The sequence below is a fragment of the Rana temporaria genome, chromosome 4 (genome assembly GCF_905171775.1).
Source record: "Rana temporaria chromosome 4, aRanTem1.1, whole genome shotgun sequence".
Taxonomy (NCBI): domain Eukaryota; kingdom Metazoa; phylum Chordata; class Amphibia; order Anura; family Ranidae; genus Rana; species Rana temporaria.
Genome location: NC_053492.1, coordinates 351132049 through 351149045, shown reverse-complemented (window position 1 = coordinate 351149045; position 16997 = coordinate 351132049). Strand labels below are relative to the sequence as shown.

The following is a 16997-nucleotide window of genomic DNA, read 5'->3' as shown; positions in this document are numbered from 1 at the left end:
GAACAGTTTGCAAAGGAACTGGAGCAAAATCACTTGGGTATAGAGGACCCAAGAGAGCTCTGTTGAGATTTTCTGATTTGTGCGATGACTAAGGAAAAATGCGTATGAGAAATCTAGGAGGCTGAGAGTTGAGCTCCAGCTTGCAGCATTCAAGAGCAGTTCCCTGAATTCAATTGTCGGCTATGCAAGCTATAAAAATTTCCGTAAAAAAAAGTCCCACAATGAAAAGTGGGAGATCATCTTCATGCAGAGAGAGGGGTCGCTTCTGAGTACCAAGGTATTCGACTGTACAGGAAATAAGCCTATGACGGTCTTGAAAAGAATGTCAAGGGAGTGACAAGAAAGAACAATCGGAAAATTTGAAGACCCTGCAGTCTGCTCCTTACATTTTTTTTTTTTATTGTTTTGACCTGAGAGAGTGCATGTGTCACAAGTGGCATGGTAAATGGTATCTAGAATAAATCTGAAGAGACATTGGGGGGTTATTTACGAAAGCAGTCGCTGTAAATCTGAGGGGGTAGATCTGAAATGAGGGGAAGCTCTGCTGATTTTATCATCCAATCATGTGCAAGCTAAAATGCTGTTTTATTATCCTTGCATGTCCCCCTCAGATCTACAGCGACTGCACTTCCAAGTGCACTTTCAGTGCAATTTCAAGTGCACTTGTAGTGCAAAGTGGATTTGCCTTTAGTAAAAAACCCCCATTGTCCCTTGAAGACCATGTTGAATAAATGCTTATTGTATATTATACATTCAGCAATTTAAGCAAGGTTCCCACGCATGTGTACTGACGTGACGGACACACGAGAGCAGAAGCAGGAAGTTTTATCAGACTGCGAAAGCCAAAACTGAGCGCTACAACCATTTTGTCCATTTGTGCTATAATAAAGGGATCAATTGCAGCAGTGGAGTGTAAGACGAGCTAGTCATAGATTTTCAAGGCGCAATAGCAAACAGGGTGTGGTGTTTCCAAATTTGTAATGAAGCCACTGAATAAGGCCTCTTTTACACTGGGGCGTCATTCGAGCGTTATTCAAGCGAAGCCTCATCTGCAATCCCAATGTGAAAGCCCGAGTGCTTTCAGAACCCTTTCACCCAGTGATGGATCTGAGCAGAGGTTGTCGATTCCACTAATTTAGGAGTAGACTAGACCAGGGTTTCTCAACTCCAGTCCTCGAGGCGCCCCAACAGGTCATGTTTTCAGGCTTTCCATTATTTTGCACAGGTGATTTGATCAATTCATCTGAGGAAAATCCTGAAAACATGACCTGTTGGGGCGCCTTGAGGACTGGAGTTGAGAAACACTGCACTAGACCACCACATTGGGGATAAACCGTTTTTCCTCATTAGGAATAATGACTGTAGACTGGAATTGATTTAAAAAGATTCATCCTTCAGAGAGGCCATAGAATGTACCAATAACTGACGTACAGAGGGGGACTTTCTGAATGTTCAGCATGTCTTTCAGATTTAGCTTGGGGAGAAGAGGGAGAAATTGCGTTGAAATATGGGTTAAAGGTAGTCCCCAGCAGAGAATATGAACCACTCTATTAAAAAAAATACAAATGTTGTACTGTGTTACTAAATTAGATGAGCCTTGGTTTTATGAATTTCAGGAAATTTCTCCAGTTATATATTTTTGTAAAAATTTTGAAAACCATTTATTTTACTTCCATTTCACAAATGTGCCACTTTGTGTTGGTCTATCACATAAAATCCCAATATACATTTGTGTGTTTTTTTTTTTTTTTTTTTTTGTAACATTACAAAATTTGGAACATTTTTAAGGGGTATAAATGCTTTTTAAAGGCACATTGCCTCTCTTAAAATACTGGCTACAGATTAAAATGCAGGAAAAGAACTCCACTGACCTCTTGGAAACAGTGAAAATAAAGTAGGGCTTATCTTTGTGACCAACTTAAAAGGTACATAAAGTGTAAAACTATCTCGGCATACAATGATCATTTTAATTACTCTATGAAAAGGCCAATCGGGTACAGCTGCCTGTTTCTGTAGCAAATATCGCCTACAAAGGCCTCCATACAAAATGGCGTTGAACCTCAAGTTAATGTAAGCCTGTTAGTTCTCAACCAATATCATAAAGAATTCCTAGACATGCTGGCCTGAATAGCAAAATTCTGTGTGAGCTGGAACACTGATTGGGTGGTAACACCCAAATTTGCAGAACGGTTGCAGGGGGAACACCAGTGTGTAAATATAATGAACTGCAAAATTGCACTCCTTGCCTTATTTTTGAGAATTTTTTTTTTTCCTGGCCTGACTGTACCAGCAGCTGGAAATAACTGGAGAAATTTCCTGAAATTCAGTTGTCGCAAAGAGGACATCAGTATACTAAGAGCCGGTTCACACTGGGGCGACTTGGGATCCGACTTGAAGTTGCCTCATGTCGTCCCAAGTCGCGCTGTCGAGAAAAACAATGCAAGTGAATGGGAGCAGTGTTAATACACATGACTCGAGTCGCTCCGAATTCAAAAGAAGTTCCTGTACTACTTCAATCCGACTTGTAGGCGATTTTTACCCATTGATTTCAATGGAAGTCGCCTCCAAGTCTGATCCAAGTCTGATCACTGTCTTAACTGAAGCGACTTTCCAGGAAGATAATATACATTTCTCAGGCAAACCTCTCCCTCCTCCTCCCTCCCCTAGAGCTGATTGTTTGATTGGCCACTGGAAAGTCTCCTGTCCTGGAGACGACTTCAAGTCGTGTTGTAAATCGCCCCAGATCGCCCTGTGGTTCATGCTCAAGTCATGTCGGAGTCGCCTCTGAAAGTCGCGCTGGAAGTCGTGTCGCCCTAGTGTGAACCGACTCCAATTGAACTGGGCAAACCTGCACTTATTGTCTGACTGGAGAGACCTCCACTCTCAAGGGTGCAAGCAAATAACTAGGCTTGTGGGTGGGACTATGCTGTTCGTAATACGTGTTGTTGTTTTTTTTGGTCTTTTTATTTTTATTTTACTAGTGTCCATTTTTCTTCCTTTTTTTTATTTTTGATTTATATGTTAATTTAAGTAACACCCTGCTGGTTTACTTAGTAGGAAGTCGGGACCTATTTTAGGAAGCCAAAAATATCACTGGCTGTTTGTGACTAGTTTGAGTGCAACGTATTAATTGAACACATTTGTAGGATTTGTGGCAGGCTTTGCAATTTGCCTTTATCAAATAAAATAGATGTTTTGCTACAGATCCAACTACTATATCTGGCAACAATCGCCCAAATATAAATATGTTGGGCATGTGTTTACTTGTTTCTGTGCAGGTATTTGTACAGTAAGGGCTTGTTCAATGCTCATCACAGTCCCATCCACCTTGTGTGAATGAGCCCTCCAGACAGTAATGTGCATGTGGCTTATGTTTAAATAATTAAGACTCATTAAAGGATAAATTCAGATGGGCAGGTGAGTGTATGAGAATATTACACCCAAAATTTTGGTGTAACATGCTTGAACTTGGCCTGATTGACTTATGTCTTGTGTAAAGTCCGACTTAAATGACCAGACGTAAAGCTGTTATTTAAAATAATGCTGCAAAATTATGCAGGTGGATTGGAAGTGACATGGCAAGCCCCTATTTTCTGTGATGGTAGTCTTCGTCCTGAAATCTGCTGGTTTGCTTTGTTACTGTTGTGTAAATTCAATTGCTAATTTGCATCAAACTCCATTCACACTTTTTCAACTTGTCATGTGACTTTGAACATAAATAGTCGCATCCATTATTTTCAGTGGCCCTCTTTCAGATCGGTGTGTGACTTAGTCACAGCAAATTTGAAAATGTGCCTGCGCTACTTTGGTGCAACTTTTGATGCAATTTTATATCCATTTAGTGTAAAGTCGGATAAAAGTCGCACTGCAAATCGTAAGAATTTGGCGTTGTGCAATTAATGAAGCCTCAAGTGTCTATTGGCACTGTTTATGGAGTAGGAAATCAATTGTCAACAGTAGGGCTGCAACTAGGGCTGAAACAACTAATCGATTAAACGACAAATAATCGATTAATTTCATAATCGATGAAATCGATGTACTATAGCCCTTTATAGTACAAAAAGATCAAATCACTTCTGTTAAAATTAATACAAAAAATCTTTGTACATTCGCTGAATGAAAGAATGTTTGAATTTTTCTCTTGCTTTTAACATTCAGTTTTAAAATGAATGTGATTTCTAAATGAAAATCACATACACTATCTGAAAATTCCTTTCACCAAGAAGTTTTCTATTTCTAAATTTTCCCATCACTGTGGTTAAAAAAGAACGTCGATTTGACCCCACTAACGATTAGAAAATCGAACGAACGTTCTTAAAATGAATTGTTTTGGAAGGAAGGCATTGTTGTATGGCCAGCATATAATATATTATGGTTCTGTTTGAAAATTTGCTAAACAGTCTAACTTTTTTTTTTCTTTAACTAAAATAATTTGATCTCTGAGTCTATTTACCAGATTCAGCCTCTAATGGTATATACATTATATCTCCTCGAATAGTATATAAAGTATATTTCTCTTCTGCCTGTTATGCTCAGAGTGGATTCGAGATTTTGCTCCCTAACCATATAGTTGGTTATTTTTATTTACCACTTTTTAGAGATATTTAAGAATAAATTGCCTTTTTTTTTTATTTTTTTTTTAAACTTTGCATATAAATAAAATTATACACCACACTTTTTTAAGGTAATTAATTAATCGATTATTCAAAACAATCGGCCAACTAATCGATTATGAAAATAATCGTTGCTGCTCTGGCTGCAACTAACGATTATTTTCATAATCGATTAGTTGGCCGATTTATTGTTTCGATTACTCTATTCGGTTAATGATTAAAAAAGTCAGTTTGCTGCGATTTTTCATTTTTTTTTTTGGCTGAATTGTTGTTGGGCAGATTAATAAACACAAATTGCCGCAAAAATGCATTACATGCTTTTCTGCAGTTTCTCTATTGAAGTATATTGAACCAAAAAACAAAAATGGCACCGTTTTGCGTTAAAGTCCTTGCCCTTTCCAAATATTCATGAATGTGAATGTGTCCCATAGGAAACCATGTAAATGAACTGTAGTGTGTTTCTGCAAAAAGCAACAAAAAACAGGTGTGACCCAGGCCTGAGATGTTTAGTAACATAATGGGATTAAATAACTAAAATTGGTACAAAAAGAGCAAATAATCGCTACTGTGAAGGGTTCATTATTTTTTACTGTGGGACAGTGAAAGTAATATTTACAGTAGTGATTTGCTCTTTTTGTACCATAAAGGGACAATTTTTTTTTTTTTTTTTTTTTTTTTTAACCCCCATTATGTTACTGGCCGATTAATCGATTATGAAAATGGTAATTGATTTCATGATCTATTAGTTGTCGATTAATCAATTGGTTGTTTCGTCCCTAGTCAACAGTATGATTTATCTACAGGAAAATTAAAATAAATTTAAGGATATTCCAGTAATGACATTCAATCATCAGCCAAGTTGTTCCTCATCCCCTCACAGGTTATAGATTTCCTATGTGTTTCCCAGTTACTGTATCACACAGTACTTTCATCATGGTGATATTCCTTTCTCTTATAAGATGTATATTTAAAATAACTTATTTTGTTGGATGTATAATGCGTATGAGCCTCTTGCTCTTTAGTGTTGACTGACTCCTAAACTTTTTTTTATATATTTTTATTTTTTAGAGTGCAACGATGCGCCATGCTGCAGTTCTCAGATTTTCATGAGAAGCTCCTGAACACGCTTTGTAAAAATACGGATGATGGACTGGCTACTGAACATGCACAGAGCTTAGTTTTGGACATCCTCTGCTGGTTAGCTGGTGTACATTCGAATGGTCCAGGCAGGTATGGTTATAAATCATGAGTATAAGACTTTAATGTCCAGCGAAGGATATTTTTATGAAACACTCAGCTAATCTAGAAAAAAGATGCACAGTATCTTGTGTACGTAGCTGTCAGGACCAGGCTGTTTTCATTTTCTAGCTAGATAAATTACATTTATTAGAAAGTATTGGTTACTTTTTTTTTTTTTTTTTTTTTTTTTAAAGCTGTCTATACCTTTCTGTTTTTGAGATTGTTTTGCCCCCGTAACCATCCTAACGCTCTGTCAGTGCTTGTGTAATCTGTCAGTAAGCCTGGTCATTGCTAAGTGGGGTATATAGAAATGCCTTTACTTATGTAATTCGTGCTTTGAGGAATTTAGTTTTTGTCTAGGCTAAACTGTGCAGCAACACACACACGCATTCTAAAGTAAAATATATGTGCTGACAAAACATTGTTGACATCTAATAGAGTATAAGATGACCCCTATTCACACTTTACATGTGCCCCCCTCCTCCTTCCTCTAAGGCAACTTGCATCAATACTGCATACCTGAGCAGCCAGGTTAAGAGGTCCTATTGTGACTTGACACTGCTGCAAAGTTGCTGGATCCAGATGAGCCTAGTCAACAAACTTCTGCCTTCCCATCTATAAATGTTAGTCTTAACACTTCCAATGTATGCTCTCCATATGCTGAAGAGGACTGTGTATTTATGTTTTAAAGCCTTGATTTGAGTGTGAATTTTAATGAATGTAATGACATTTAAGAATACGCAATTTAAATATATCCTGTTTTTTTACTTTTGTTTCTTTTTAAGTTTAAGGGAAGGAAAAGAGAGCCTGCTGTCTAAAACACGGAAATGTCTATCTGATATTGTCCACACTTGTTTTTTTGAGGCGGGAAGAAGTATTGCTCACAAATGTGCACGATTCTTGGCTCTCTGTATTAGGCGAGTACATTTTTGTTTTGAATATGTTTAGCTGTTTGAAAGGCTTACATGACTGCAATCCTTCTATATCTGAATTGTCATTCTGCCCATATTTCAAATCAAGACTTCACTTTATTGCATATGTCATGGAATGTATAGAGGCTGTGATTGCGGACCTCTGCTTATGAAAATGTGGCTGTCATGATGGCACTCTTGGGGAAAAATACTTTGCCTCTCAACTAAGACATGTAGGCAGATGAGGACTAATTTTCCCTCATCTGCCGACCTGTCCAAAGTTAGGTGTTTAAAAAGCATTTAAAATTGAGGGTCAACATAACAGAGCAGCAGGTGAAGGTTTGCAGTGGCAGCACCATATTGCTTTTGTGACAAATTATAAAAAGCATTTTTTTTTATTTTTTTTTAATCAGATCATTTGTATTGCAAAAGAGAACATTTTCATTTTACAACAAACATATCACATTACTGAGAGGACACAGACATATCCATTCTTGTAGCCATCCATCTACATCAGGGATATGCAATTAGCGGACCTCCAGATGTTGCAAAACTACAAATCCCATCATGCCTCTGCCTCTGGGTGTCATGCTCTTGGCTGTCAGTCTTGCTATGCCTCATGGGATTTGTAGTTCTGCAACAGCTGGAGGTTTGCTAATTGCATATCCCTGATCTACATGGTATTTGCTTTGTACTGTATATAAGGCGGCATTCCATATAAAATAGAGACAAATTCTAAAAACGTTATACCCGAGTCTGTTGTCATTGAGTTACGTTATACTGTGTGTCCAGTTATTGGATAATAAACAATTGAGTGAGTTTTTGAGGAGAGCGACGCAGAGTACATTATCAAGTATGGTGGCCCATCCGAAAGGTGCCCTATATCCTCCCAGCCAGCTCTGAAGTTAAGTGATCGCTTTAGATACTTGACATAAGCGAGAACCATATATGAAAAGGCTCTAGCACGGATAGTCCCCAAGGTTTAAAAATTAAAACTGGCCACAAAAATTTGTATTTTTTTTGCAAAATCTGATACTCTTTGATTATTGTGATTATCTAAAACAAAATCTTTTTCAACATTTGGGACATTTTTGATTTAAGCTTTTTTGACTTTTTTTCCCCCTGTGTAGCAATGGCAAATGTGATCCAAATCAACAGGGTTTTGGCTATGTCCTTTTGAAGGCTTTGCTGGAGAACATGACTTATCTGCCTTCTGCTGCCACTGGAGGTATGTAAAGTCTTGTGTTTATGTTATATTATGCCATCATCATTAGTTTCTTGCTTATTCTACCTTGTTTCTTTCGGTAGGTGCGGTTTATTGGTATTTTGTCCTGCTGAATTATGTTAAAGATGAGGATCTAGCTGGTTGCAGCACAGCCTGTGCATCCCTTCTCACAGCTGTGTCAAGACAGTTGCAAGACAGACTAACACCCATGGAAGCTTTGCTGCAGACCAGGTAACTAATTCATTGTCTGAACTGCTTGTTTTGTGCCATTAAAAATACTGCTTTATGTTCATGCTTCAGTTTTCATCCTCCGTTCTGCCCAATGCTGAACTGTATGCTCTAACTTATGCAGAATATTAATTTACTGAAATAAGGAACTTGATTTCTTGGTGATTTTTGCATTGACATCCTCATTGGATCTTTTCATGTTTGGTGTAGAAGCTTTGTCAGATATTTCTACTCTATTACACTATTGGTAATTACTAACTTCTTTATAATTTTCTTATTGTTGCAATGCATCTTTTGTCATAGATATGGGCTGTACAGTTCTCCATTTGATCCTGTGTTGTTTGATTTGGAAGTCAGCGGCTCTTCATGTAAAAATGTGTATAACAGCAGCTCTGGTATACAGTCAGATGAGATTGACCTTTCTGATGTTCTCCTAGGTAAGTTATTAATCTTTTTGTTTTTCAAATAACCTTGTATAGTATGCCGCTTTCAGTGTACTTGTCCAAGTTTAAGGGATTTAAGCTGGCCAAAGATTGGTTGAAATTTGGCTTGGTCAGCAGGGTCCAGCTGAATTTAGATCCATCTATGCCTGTTCCCCCTAGAGGAGTTGATCTTCAGCTGCACACAAAAGTTTTTGACCTTCATGCATAGAATGCTTGAAGGTCAAATCTTGAGGCATACAATTACACAGGCGTTTTATCGAATTTAGCCCGTCTAAACAGGCGAACCATTGACCTTGATCTCCTGTTAAGACTGACATGAATGGAATGTATTTCACATATGTTGGGTTTTTATACCCTCCCCTGACAAAGGAAATGTGTGTTCATATATATATGTAGATGTATGTACACTCATTGACAACAGTTTACCTATTATCAACATGTTAACAGATGCAAACGGTAACTAAAAGGTTCTCAATAGATAAAACAAAGAAAAACATCCTCTGAAGCATTGGTGGTCTGTATCCCGTGTTGCATTGGTGGTGGTGCTTTAACTTTGTGACTGCCATGCATTCATGGCATGCTGTGCTTTTAATCTATTGCACAGTGTTTTTTCATATTTTGTCTAGATCACTGTTATTTACAGACCAGTTTTTAGAGTGTCATAAATACAGGGCAGGCAGAATGATTCTGGCTGTCTTTGATGCCTGTGTGCATTCGCCTTCCCCCTCCTTGCATTTCTTCTTGCATTGTGGTAAAACTTTTTACTGCTTATCGTGTCCTATCCCCTCCAAAATTCTGCCACTTTAACAGGTTGAAACATTTACCTAGCAGTGATTGTCACTGTGACGCCTGGAGATAAGATAAATCGTGATAATGTGGGTATTATCGCTGTTTAATACATTTTTATTTAACCGCCACACAAAGTATAAGGCTCATTATAAATCGGGACATTTGAAAAGCAAATGGTTAACCTTGGTATATTGACATTTCTTCACAGGTAATGGAAAAGTTAACAGTTGCACAGCTGCAGAGGGCAGTTTTACATCTTTGACTGGCCTTCTAGAGGTAGAACCATTGCATTTTACTTGCGTATCAACCAGTGATGGAACCAGAATAGAGAGGGATGATGCAAGTACGTTCACTGGTATATACAATTTTTTCTTACTTTTATTAGAGTTTGATTTTTCATTAGATTATTGGTAATTGTGTATTTTGATTCATATGCTAATAACATTCAGAAAGGTTGCTTTTATTTTATTGTTTAACCACTTAAGATCTGGACTATTATGCAGGTTAAGGACCTTGCCCCTTTTTGCAATTCGGCACTGCGTCGCTTTAACTGACAATTGCTCCCAAACAAAATTGGCGTCCTTTTTCCCCCACAAATAGAGCTTTCTTTTGGTGGTATTTGATCACCTCTGCGTTTTTTATTTTTTGTGATTTAAACAAAAATAGGGCGACAATTTTGACAAATTCAATATTAACTTTTTGCTATAATATCCCCCAAAAATATAAACTTTTTTTTTTCCCCTCAGTTCAGGCTGATTACGTATTCTTCTACCTATTTTTGGTAAAAAAAAAATCGCAATAACCATTTATCGATTGGTTTGCGCAAAATTTATAGCGTTTACAAAATAAGGGATAGTTTTATTGCATTATTATTTTTTTTTACTACTAATGGCCGTGATCAGCGATTTTATTTTTATTTTTTTTCCCTCGTGACTGTGACATGGTTGAAACATCAGACAATTTTGGCACATTTTTGGGACCATTGTCATTTTCACAGCAAAAAGTGCTATAAAAATGCACCGATTACTGTGAAAATTATAATTGCAGGTTAGGAGTTAACCACTAGGGGGCACTGTAGGAGTTAAGTGTGACCTCATATGTGTTTCTAACTGTAGGGGGGCGGGGCTGGACGTGTGACGTCAGTGATTGTCTTTCCCTATATCAGGCAACAGACGATCACTGACACTGGCACAATGAACAACGGGGAAGGTGTGTTTACACACACCTCTCCCCGTTCTTCAGCTCCGGTGGCCGATCGCTGGACACTGGCGGCGATCGGGTACCGCTGTCACGGAGCTTCGGATTTACACGCTAAAGGTTTACAGTGGCAAAGGTGGAGATAATTGCCATTCCGAACCAGGTAATGCCCACATAGGAGAATGTTATTAATGCAACAAAAAAAGTTGGGACACTGTACTATCTACTTAAAAAACAGAATCTGCAAATCTTAATGGAAAATAGATAATGTATCAAATGTTTAAACTGAGAAAATGTACCATTTTAAGAAAGGTAATTTTAAAATAAATTGCATCAATACATTTAAAAAAAAGGTAGGACAGAGCAGCAAACATCTGGCAGTGCAACCCCAATTCCCAAAAAGTTGGGACAGGGCCATATTTACCATGATGAAGAATCTCCTTATTTTAACACTGTAAAAGTCTGACAACTGAGGCCAGTTACTGAAGTTTTGGAAGAGGAATGTTGTCCCGTTCTATACAGTGCATCTGGAAAGTATTCACAGCGCTTGGCTTTTTCCACATTTTTGTTTTATGTGCCTTATTTTGCCTTGTTCCAAAATTGACTAAATTCATTATTTTCCTCCAAAATTTTACAAGCCATACACCATAATGACAACGCGAAAGAAGTTTGTTTTGAAATGTTTGCAAATTTATTAAAAACAAAAAAAATAACACATGTACATAAGTAATCACATACTTTGCTTAATACATTGTTGAAGCACCTTTGGCTCCAATTAGTCAAGTATTTTTTGAGTTTGATGCTACAAGCATGGCATATCCATTTTTGGGCAGTTACTGTTATTCTTTGCAGGATCTCTCAAGCTCCATCAGGTTGGATGGGGAATGTCAGTGCACAGCCATCTTCAGATCTTTTAGAGATGTTCTGGGCTCTCGCTGGGCCACTAAAATAAATTTAGAGAGTTGTTCCGCAGCCACTCCTTTTATTTTGGCTGTGTGCATATTAGGGTGGTTGTCCTGTTCTGGAAGATGAACCTTCGCCCCAGTCTGAGGTCCAGAGCGCCATGGAGCAGGTTTTTATCAAGGATGTGTGTCTACATTGCTGCATTCATCTTTCCCCTTCACTGACTAGGCTCCCAGTTCTTGCCACTGAGAAACATCCCCACAGCATGATGCTGCCACCACCATGTGTTACTGTATAGGGATGGTAATGACCAGGTGATGAGCGGTGCCGGATTTCCTTAAGACATGACACTTGACATTCAGGCCAAAGAGTTCGATCTTTGTTTCATCAGGCCAGAGAATTGTTGCTCATGGTCAGAGTCCTTCAGGCGCCTTTTGGCAGACTCCATGTGTGCCTTTTTATTGAGGAGTGGCTTCCGTCTGGCTACTCTACCATACAGGCCTGATTGGTGGAGTGTTGCAGAGATGGTTAATCTTTTGGAAGGTTCTCCTCTCACCACAGGGAAATGCTGGAGCTTTGTCGGTGACCATTGGTTGCTTGGTCACCTCCCCGAACTAAGGCCTTTCTCCCCCGATTGATCAGTTTCGCTGGGTGACCCACTCTAGGAAAAGGTGATTCCAAACTTCTTCCATTTATGGATGATGGAGGCCATGATGCTCATTGGGACCTTCAATTTTGCAGAACATATTCTGTACCCTTTCCAAGATCTGTGCCTCGATACAGGTGGAGGTCTTCAGACAATTCCTTGCACTTCATTGCTTGGTTTGTGCTCTGACATGCACTGTTGGGCCTTAGACCCTATACACACATGCACTGTTGGGCCTTAGACCCTATACACACTATTAGATTTTCTTCAGATTTTTGTCTTCAGATTTACCAAAACCATGTAGTGCAAGGGCCTGCCTGATTGCATATAAATTGAAAAACTTAAGGTTTGACCTCATATTGTATGGTTTTGGTAAATCTCAAGACAAAAGTCTGCAGAAAATCTAATAGTGTGTATGGGGTCTTGTATAGACAGGTGTGCCTCTCCAAATCCTGTCCAATGAACTGAATTCACAACAGGTGGACTCCAAGTTGTAGAAACATCTCAAGGATGATCGGTGGAAACAGGATGCACCTGAGCTAAATTTGGAGTGCAATGGCAAAGGCTGTGAATACTTGTATACATGTGAGTTTAAAAAAAAAAAAAACAATAGTTTTAATACCGTGTAAATACTCGAGTATAAGCCGAGGACCTAATTTTACAAAAAACAAAACAAAAAACAAACAAACTGAAAACGTATTGACTCGAGTATAAGCCGAGGGTGAGAATGCAGCAGCTACTGTAAGTGGAAATAAGGGTCAACAATGCCCATTTGCAGCCTGACCTCTCTGTGCCCAGCCTGACCTCTCTGTGCCCAGCCTGACCTCTCTGTGCCCAGCCTGACCTCTCTGTGCCCAGCCTGACCTCTCTGTGCCCAGCCTGACCTCTCTGTGCCCAGAAAACACGGTGTTCAGTGTTCCGCCTATCGTGGAACAGCACAAGGAGGAGCGCGATCTTTTTAAAACTGCACGGCCGCTGTCTGTCACAGGCTTGGGTACACAGATCGGATTCTGCAATGGGCAAGGTACTGACTAGAGTATAAGCCGAGGGGGTCATTTTCAGCCCAAAAAAAGGGCTGAAAAACTTGGCTTATACTCGAGTATAATACGGTACATTTGCAAAGATTTCATACAAAATCTTCATGTTTTCATTATGGGGTATTTGTAGAATTTTAAGGAAAATAATCAATTTTGGAACAAGGCTATAGCATAAAGAAATGTGGAAAAGAAGTGCTGTGCATACTTTTGAACTGAGCACTGAAAAACCAGAAGGTCGCTCATCTCTTTAGCCTGGAGGACTCGGTGCCCATGGTTGCCAAAAATTTCAAACTTTGCTTCATCTGACCACACAGTGGCATCTCTGGATAATGTTCAGATATGGCTGCTTCTTTGCATGACAGAGCTTTACCTTGCATTTCTGGGTGGCACGCAGAGCTGTGGTCAAACAGTGATTATTTTTTTTTTGTAAGTATTTGAGCCAGTGCAGTGGTGATCAATTAGAGAATCATGCCTGGACATCCGGTATTGCTTTTTGGCCTTGTCCCTTGCCAACAGATTTCTTTGCATTCTCAGAATCTTTTCATAATATCTACGGTAGATGATGATATCAATTTTAAGTTGAATAACATTATTCTGAAAATACCACTTTGCCAGCTTCTTGTTGCTGCCATCAATTTAAAAATCGCTTTTCTTTTTTTTTTCTTTTAAAAGACGCATCTCTTGAGGGTCTCCGGCACCTCCCCACCTCTGGTCACATGCAGTACTGCATACACTAGCAGTGACACTGGAACAAATTATCTGAGCTTCAAATGATTCCTATGGGGAAACTAGCTTTGATATATAAGAGTTTTCCTTCCACTTGACAATTATGTGCCACTTTGTGTTGGTCTATCGCATAAAATCACAATAAAGTACATTTACATTTTTGGTTGCAAAATGACAAAATGTGTAAAATTTCAAGGGGGTATGAATATTTTTTCAAGGCACTTTATGTATAGCTGGAAACTTTTGAGACCATGTCTTTACAGATAAGATTATGGAATGTTTTTCTCACCATTCTATTCTTTGCTGATCAACAAAAATAATGTAGATGAGTAAGCCACCAAAATAAAGCACTGCCCTATATTTAATAAGATTTTCTTGGAGAGAGCTAAAGTTTACACTTGTTTTAGGAATGGTTTAAATTAATGTTACTTAACGTAATATGCTCATTTTTAAAGACTGTTGGCATTTCTAGCAGAAGTTTTGTTCAGCTCTAACAATGCCTGTGTAATCAGCCCTCATTAATTTGTATAGGGCCATAAAAGTCAAGCTTCCCATGTTGACACCACCTAGCTGTAAAATTTTGATTATCTTAATCGTACAGGACACTGAGTGTTCATAGACCCTGGGTTATATGCTCATATCTTCAGGTAATTCGACAGACAAGGTTTTAAGGACACAACCCCTGGACGCATCCCTTATAACCCTACCTCACTTCCGTGAGTCCTTGAGTTTTTGCTAGTGTCCTAAGGTAGTGATCTCTTCCTTTTATGGATAAATCACTCTTGGCTTAATGTAAAACTACAGTGCATTTGAGCACAACAAACCAAAAAACAGGGTTACAATTATTTTTTCCCATGCCGGGAATTTTTGGTCTAGTTCTGCACATATGCCAAGCAAAGGATTTCCTTCCAGCTCATGCTTGAGAATTGAGGTCATGGTGAGTTCCAAGTCTCATGATAGCCTCCTTTTCAGCCAGTACCACTTGCCCAACTTCATTCAAGACCTCTCTACCACAACATCTTGTCGACCTGCAACTAACATGCTTCCTCTCTCAACCTATATATGCTCCTGTCCAGCTAAGCAAGGAATCCCTTAACTTGGTCGCTTTCTAAATAGGGAAGTTTTTTTCTTCCTTATCACTGGAAAGTGATGACAAATGTCATTCTTTCATGGTTGGGGAGAAGGGTTCCAGTCTGTGCAAGCAACATGGCCACTAATGGATGCCAAGCTTCCCATTAACATCATGGAGCTCAGAGCAGTAGGGATTGCTTTGCAACATTATTCTCTCAAGGTTGGGCACTCTTAAGTTGGGCGTTTGACCATTTGTTGGGCCTGTTGGCACAGTTCTGTTTGCCTAATTGTTACCCAACCTGCTCATTCTTTGATCAGCAACATTCTAGGATCTATGCATACTTGGCTTGTGTCCTGTAGTGTATGATTAAGAGATGAGGAATTTTAAGTTGCCTATAAATTTGATATCCTGTATAGTCCGCCAGTAAGTCGGCACTGTGCTTTACTAATCGCAGGCAGTGAGACATTTTCCTGATGCGCGGCTGCAGAGATCGGGAAATGTCTCGCTGCCTGTGATCAGCGCAGTGCCGACTTCCTGGCGGGCTCTGCACATGGGGTGTGCGAACACGCCGGAGCTCATCCTTATTAAGAAGGTAGGCAGTGGCTATTTGACCACTAACGGCAGGGTGGCAGAGATCACATCTCCTTTATTTCTTTCTTTGCTGTAGGTTTAGTCGGAAGGACTTGGAATAAGTAAACTTTCTCTGCTTACATTTACCTATAGGTAAGCCTATAAAAAGGCTTACCCATACGTAAAATGTGTACCGTTTTGGAGATATTTACATTACTGGTGCATGCGCTCTGAAGCCTGTCCCTCTGATCCCTGTGCTGTGGACACGCATGGGAGTGATTTAATCGGGGCTCTGGCCAAACACAGGAAGCCCGCAAACCGGGAAGTAACTCTGGGGAAGTTGTCAGCCGTGTCAGTGGTGTGCAGGTGCTGCTGCAGCAGCAGCTTTGTTCTAAGGTAAGTATTACATAATGATCTAGTATGCAATGCATTCTAGTTTATTATGCCTTTTTAGTCTTAGTTTTTTTTATTATTGGAGTATAAAACCACTTTTAATATGATTAAGCTTGTCACAGTGAAACGTGTGAAGGCCATTCTTTGGGTGAGGACCTCTTTGTATGCGGTTTGTGCTTGAATAAAGACATTCAAAAGAGTTGTAACCATTGAGGCTTGTCATTTCTGTGTCATGGAAACGTGAGCAAGAATTGGCTCCTGTGACGACACCCGTAGCCTCTGCAGCAGAGGAGAGGCTTCGATCTGGAGCAGTTCCATTTAGTTTAAATGGAAAATGTATATAAAAATATGTACTGTATGTGTAGCAGTGTTGTGGAATATTTTTTAATAGCCTGAGGACCTTCAAAGTAGTGGAGTAAAATTTTCCTTTGAAGTAAGCTGAAATTAATGTTAGAAGTGGGCTTTAACTTCTAGTCTACAGGTAAATATGAAAGAATATTTTTTTATTTTTATGGACTGTGACAGTTCTAAACAATTTCTGGAAGTTAGTGGTTTATTTACATGCTGTTTTATCTTTTGCTTCATGCCAGTGAGCACGTTTGGCGTAACTCCAGCAGTGGGCGGCCTATCAGCTGGAACCGTTGGAGAAGCCTCGACCGCTCTCAGCTCCGCAGCTCAGGTTGCTCTGCAGTCCCTCTCCCATGCAATGGCTTCAGCCGAGCAGCAGTTGCAAGTATTGCAAGAAAAACAGCTGCAGCTTCTAAAGCTTCAACAACAGGTGGGAGGATATTTCTTTAATCGTGACACCCTAAATGTCAAATTCATGTTGCTTTACACTAGTGTTTTTTTTTTTTTTTTCTTTTAACCATGCATCTGCCATGTTTTTCAACTCTTTACCGCCACCCTTTGGACAACTTCTGCTATTGTTGGCTAATGTTTAGCATTGGTTCGGAGCATGCGTGTTTCTACTTTTGACTTTAGTCCGATGGACCTATGTACACACGA

The 16997-nt window shown here is 39.2% G+C and overlaps 1 protein-coding gene across 1 annotated transcript in view; it reads left to right on the top strand.

Moving 5' to 3' along the window:
* The window catches only part of BIRC6 (baculoviral IAP repeat containing 6), a 347923-nt gene that overhangs the window by 85844 nt on the left and 245082 nt on the right, over window positions 1-16997 (top strand). Inside the window, exons 18-24 of the mRNA XM_040347806.1 lie at window positions 5682-5843; window positions 6638-6769; window positions 7894-7991; window positions 8072-8219; window positions 8520-8653; window positions 9657-9803; window positions 16583-16770. Coding sequence (XP_040203740.1) covers window positions 5682-5843; window positions 6638-6769; window positions 7894-7991; window positions 8072-8219; window positions 8520-8653; window positions 9657-9803; window positions 16583-16770 — 1009 coding nt within the window. The remainder of the gene's footprint in view (window positions 1-5681; window positions 5844-6637; window positions 6770-7893; window positions 7992-8071; window positions 8220-8519; window positions 8654-9656; window positions 9804-16582; window positions 16771-16997) is intronic.